The following is a 6,000-nucleotide window of genomic DNA, read 5'->3' on the forward strand; positions in this document are numbered from 1 at the left end:
CTCCTCGAGACATAGTCAATTTTGCAAGGGATAACACACGTCCAATGGTTCATCGAGAGTTACCCGATAAGGTCTTTCTGATGTCTAAATCATCATGGAGCTCCAAAATATATAAAAATATGAAATGATACAAAACGGAGTAAAAGTAGATGAAAACGCCAGATGATGATGTCCTAGATCATTCCTCCTCCCTTTACCTTATATAGGAAGAGAAGCTCAAGGGATGCGTCTTATGGAGAGAAGTCCAAGGGAAACACTTCTTTAAAGGGTGTCCTTGTAACCACTGTGTCCTTTTATATTGATAACTGTTGTCCTTTTATATTAGTAACCACTGTGTCCCTTTGCATGCAGGCTTTGTTAGGAATACTCCTTGGGAGATCGGCCTTTGTTGGAAAAAAGCTCAAGGGAGGAGGTAAACACTTCTTTAAAGGGTGTCCTTGCTTTGTCATATTGATAACTGTCATGTTCCTTTATGTTAATAACCACCGTGTCCCTTTGCATGCTAGGAGATCGGGGAGGTTAGGCTTTGTTAAGAATACTCTTTGGGAGATCAGCCTTTGTTGAAAAAATTCTTCGAGAGGTCATAAAGTTAGGAACTCAAAAGGTTGACTCTACTCTGCTTGGTCAGTTGGATTAACTTGGTTAGTCGAAGATGGGCAAGATTTGTGTTGACTAAGTTTTGAAGCATGCCATATGGCTCGTATGTTGACCAATTTTTGACTTTGTTCTACATGGAAAATGTCAATCATATTAGGGAAGTCCTCTATTATTGATATAAAAATAGAAATATGACCTATTAGAAATTAGATGAGCGACTCTGCCAAGCATAGGAGATGAAAAGTTGATGGACGTCTTGATCAAGGAAAATGTCGATAGACGCTGTTGTCTATGACAAAGAGAAATTATGATGGATGCCTCTATCACAGATGGAGGAAAATAAATACTGGATCCATGATATATCCGAGTCAGGAGAATATAGCTCAATCTCTAAGACCGCAGAGTAGGATGGAGGATGTGATTCACACCCGAAAGGGATGTCTGAGTTGGGGAGAGAAGTAGCTCGATCCCTAAGATGGTGGAGGGGATGGTGGATGTGATCCAAGACCGTGTCAAAGCCAGGGAGAGAAGTAGCTCGATCCCTAAGACTACGGAGGGGATGGTGGATGTGATCTGTGTCCATGTCCGAGTCAGAGGAAGAAGTAGCTCGTTCCCTAAGACCACGGAAGGGACGGTGGATGCAATCCGCGCCCATGTCCGAGTAGGGGAGAGAAATCACTCAATCCCTAGGATCGCGGAGGAGATGGCAAATGTGATCTATGTCCATGTCCAAATCAGAGAGAGAAGTGACCACTCTGTCCCAGATGGAGGAATGTTTGGAAGCACTTGAGAATTCTCTAAAGGCATTTTAAGGGCATAAATTTATCATTTATGAATGGTTACGAATAATATTAAGGGTTAGTAAATCAATAATATGAATATATTAAAAAGAGTTAAAGACAATTCTCTGTTTAGAGCTCGGGGAACATTCATTCGGATTTGGGGTGTTTGGATGCTTAGTATTTGAGTGCCCGAGTCGGCACTTGGCAGTCGGCTAGTGGAACAACTCGATAGGTCAGCTGATGGGATAGCTTGATTCCTTCTTTTGATGTCAATCCTTCTTGACTTCTATGTGTTTCACTTATCTCTATGCCTCAACTCGGATTTTCCACAAACAGTGCTAAAATACTTTGATCTAAATACGAGGGATGGGTCGAACTCCCACAAAACTTCTTTCTATTGACTTTGGTCACGTCAACAACTACTAGATTTGCTTTCTTCAACTAGGTCAACTTGTAATGGATCGACACACTTTCACCAAGTGGAGGGTCTCCTCAAAACTTAGTCGATCCTATGAGAGATAACACATGTCAAAAGACTCATTGAGAGTCACCTTGGTGAGGTCTCTATGCCTAAGTCATTATGGAATCCCAAAATAATATAAAATGATACAGAACAGAATAAAAGTAAATGAGAGCATTAGATGATGATACTGTAGATCATTCATTTTAGATATTCCTCTCTTTTATCTTATATAAGAAGCAAAGCCCAAGGGATTTACCTTTGGAGAAAAGTCCAAAGGACACACCTCTTTAAAAAGTGCCCTCCTAACTATTGTGTCCTTTCATATTAGTAACGGTCATGTCCTTTCATGTTAGTAATCATCATGTCCCTTCGCATGCAGGAGCTCAGAAAATCGATCTTTGTTAAGGAAAATTATTCAGGAGGTCGACCTTTGTTGGAAAGATTCTTCAAAAGATCAACCTCTATTGGGAAAACTCCTCGGGAGGTAGAAAGTCAGGAACTTAAGAGGTTGACTCTATTCTACTTGGTCAGTTGGATTAACTCGGTTGGTCGGAGAGATTAATATTGTGAAACATGCTGCATGACTTAGCTTCTATATTGATTAAATCCCGATTTTGTTTTACGTGAATTCTAAATTGACCTAGTCAAGGGTCTTCCACGTATAGACCCTTACATCATACTAATATTTAATTAGATAATAATTTTCCGTGAGAAGAACAAATCTACATGTGTGATCATATTATTTCGTTCTCGGTGTAGAATATTTCTTTAAAGACATGAACACAGCCGAAAATGTTAGGATTCTCCTTGATCGCAAGACTGGAAAGGCAGGTGGACATGCACTCTGAGTATAATTTAAGTAGGTAGGTCAACTCGCATGCCAACTAATTAAATTCAGTAAATTGCATCTGCCCATCCACCAGTCGCAGTTGGGAACGGCTGGTTCGGGGAAGGTCAACACTGGCCAGCACCGTTGTAGTGGAGCCTTTTTCATAGTCTTAAAAGATTGGTCGAGGTGATCATCTTTCTGTACTTCCCCGTCATCTTCCTGTACTTGCTGGCCCACAATCCCCCCCCATCGCAATATTATTTTTTTCTCAACATTCGATGCCTCTCAACGTTAACAGAGACAGCACGAGGACTTTGCCCCGGCTCCGACGCCGCCCCATGCGAGCGTGCGTGCAGCGTCAGCGCGTAGCTGACAGATACGTGTGCCGCGTCGTTACGTTTGTTCCTACTTCCTTTATGCCCTTGTTTTCTTCTCGGCAACAAACAATTGCTTTAACACTGACGAGCAATTAACATCTCGCCGTTTGATTGGCCTTGTTCCTCGTTGTATATTCTCGAGGATCGATGATGGATAGAGATGAGGCTCCACTGCGCTTCGGCGCTATTTTATGATAAGTGCCCGGGAAAGCTAATAGCAAGAATTCGGTCTCGTTGCATTATTGTAGCTGTAGCTTTCACCGTGCATCACTAGGCGGTGGTTTTTTATTCTACACGCAGAGCAGATGGATTTCATGAAACGTCTGTCGTTAAGAACAACGAGTGCGTTTTGGTCGTTCCATAAAGGACATGGGCTTTAATTTGATGGGCGATTGAAGGGGATGAGAATGAGATGTTCGATCAGAATTCATAGTAATTAAAATTTTCATCAGAATTGCCATTACAAACTTACAGCGTCAGTATGAATCACAGAATACATGATCGAGTTGGAAGAACGAGCAAGGAACGATGAGAAGAGAGATCTTTGAAACAAAATTCTATCAAATTCAAACAAATTAAACAGAGCAAACAAGGTCATATGTGGTGAAGCAGGAACTTGATAATTTTTTTTTATCTCCCCGTAGGATTAACCATCTGAGAGAACACAACAGTGTTGCTTAGGCCGTCTACCTCCTCACTGTGTTCGCTTCCAGCAATAAAGGTGTCGCTTTCGCTGGCAACTGACGCAGGTTTGGGGTTTCCCGCTCTCAAAGCTCTCTTGCAGCTGAAGTGCGTACTCAAGGTTCCACAACACGCTGCCCATGGAAGGCCTGTCGACTCCCTGTTCCGAGAGACACATTTCCGCCGTTTCCGCGAACTTGTCCAGGCATTCCTGGCCAATCTTCCCTTCGAGAAGGGGATCGATGATGTCTGCGAGGACTCCTTTCTTCTTGCAGTGCAGCGCCCAGTCTGCAAGGCTGACCTGCTCCCTGGGAAGGCTTGGGTTCAAGGCTGCCCTGGCACACAGCACCTCGAACAGAACCACTCCAAATGAATACACGTCGGATTTGTCGGTCAGTTGCTGCCTTCTGAAGTACTCTGGATCGAGGTAGCCGAAGCTGCCCTTCACCACTGTGCTGACATGAGATTCGTTCATCGTAGGGCCGGTCTTCGACAGTCCAAAATCGGAAACCTTGGCCACCCAATTCTCGTCCAGCAGTATGTTGGTGGTCTTGACGTCTCTGTGAATGATGGGGTACCTCGCGCCCGTGTGCAGGTAGTGAAGCCCTCGAGCAGCTCCAATGGATATCTCCAGCCTCTGCTTCCATGACAGGGGAGGCTTGTTGCACTTGTAAAGATGCTCCCTGAGAGTGCCATGTCCCATGTAGTCGTAAACTAAGATCATCTCTCCGTTCTCTTCGCAGAAGCCGATGAGGGAGACCAAATGCTTGTGCCTTAGCTTCGAGAGCATCTCGATCTCGGTTTGGAACTCATTCACACCTTGCTCCGAAGAAGGGTTGGATCTCTTGATTGCCACTTTAGTTCCCTCGTCAATGATTCCTTTGTAGACTTTTCCGAATCCTCCGACTCCTATAACAAGCGACTCGTCGAAGCTCTTGGTTGCCTTCTTGATCTCCGGGAAGGAGAAATACCTGCAATTCGCGGCCAAGTTCGACAAATGGCTGCTCGCTGTGCTCTTGCCGGACACTGTGGAGCTTCCTGTGTAAGAGTTGCCACCGTAGAGAGGAAGCCAGTTGCCACCGGCTGAGTCATTTGCGTCTATCCTCTTCTTTCGCTGGTGGACGACAAGGCAAATGGCAAGGGCGACGCTGGCAGCTGCAACTCCACCTGCCGCGCTGCTGATTATATGCTGCTTGCTGTTGGATTCAGACTCGAAGCTGGCCCGATCCGCCTCCAATTCCGCTTCCGCCAAGCAGAGCAGACGGCTCGGGGTTGGGACCTGCCAAGTTTCCAGCAGCGTCACTCACCTTAAAGATCTCCAATCCGTTGAGAATGGCGTCGTAGTACTCTGGTTTGGCCGAGACAGATGGGTGCAATGCCACCCATATCTGGTCTTCACCCGGCTGATCGGCGACGTACACCGCGTAGTCCTTGTGCATCGGGACGGCCTTCTCGGAGGTCCAACCAATGACGTCGGCCTGTTGTTGAGCGGTTCGATTGTTGATGAAGATGTCGAATACCCTCTGGTTGACCTTGGTCATCTGGAGCTCGCAGAAGTGGAAGCGGACGATGTAGGTGAAGTTGGCGTCGATTTGGAAAATCCATGTGAGATTGTAGTTCATGTTGACCTTTGGATCGGGGCCCATCGACCTCGCCGTCTGGTAGACGTCGGCGGGGGCGATGTAACTCCGGCGATCCCTCTTGGTCCTGGAGCTTGAGCGTGTCGTTTGCCGAGAAGGTGACGCCCAAACCAGCACCGTAGAGGTAAGGGGAGTCGTCGTACCAAGTCCTGCTGAGGCCGGAGTCATTGGTCGCTGGTATGTACTGGCCTCCGACGTTGAGCCGATACATCGTCAGCAGCGCAGAGGTGCCAACCTCCACATTTTGATCGGAGAAGCCAACCAGTTGGGCCGGCTCGTCGAAGATGTCAGGCATCGACACGACCTCGATGCCGTTGACGAAGGCGAAGGAGCCGTTGTACTTGTCGGAAGGCGTGAAGGTGAGGCTGATGCTGCCGTCGGAGGACGGCAAGACGGAGAATTCTTTGACAATGTAGGCCTGCGTGAGGGCCTTGGCTGTGACGTAGGCACTGAAATTCTTGAGGAGAGTGATGCCGTCGGCGGTGGAGACGGAGAAGTAGGAGTTCTCCGGCGGGAGGTCGTCGTAGGCGGAGGGGTAGAAGTGAAGGCGCACCCAGTGGCGTTCGGACTTGTTGACGGCGAACTTGTAGGTGGATTCCGAGGAGAAGATGCGCGCGGTCATGTAGGGGAC

The 6,000-nt window shown here is 46.8% G+C and overlaps 1 protein-coding gene across 1 annotated transcript; it reads right to left on the reverse strand.

Moving 5' to 3' along the window:
- Positions 1-3,644: 3,644 nt before the first annotated feature.
- LOC141826413 (receptor-like protein kinase ANXUR1) lies at positions 3,645-6,000 on the reverse strand (the record flags this gene model as incomplete). Its single annotated transcript, XM_074713658.1, is given in 4 exon segments — positions 3,645-3,802; positions 3,804-4,981; positions 4,983-5,414; positions 5,416-6,000. Coding segments are annotated over 4 exon segments (2,319 nt in total), but the record flags the coding sequence as incomplete, so codon positions are not given.

Source organism: Curcuma longa, chromosome 4 (genome assembly GCF_044706935.1).
Source record: "Curcuma longa cultivar G26 ecotype Majalengka, Jawa Barat chromosome 4, ITB_CL_G26_1.1, whole genome shotgun sequence".
NCBI classification, from domain to species: Eukaryota; Viridiplantae; Streptophyta; class Magnoliopsida; order Zingiberales; family Zingiberaceae; genus Curcuma; species Curcuma longa.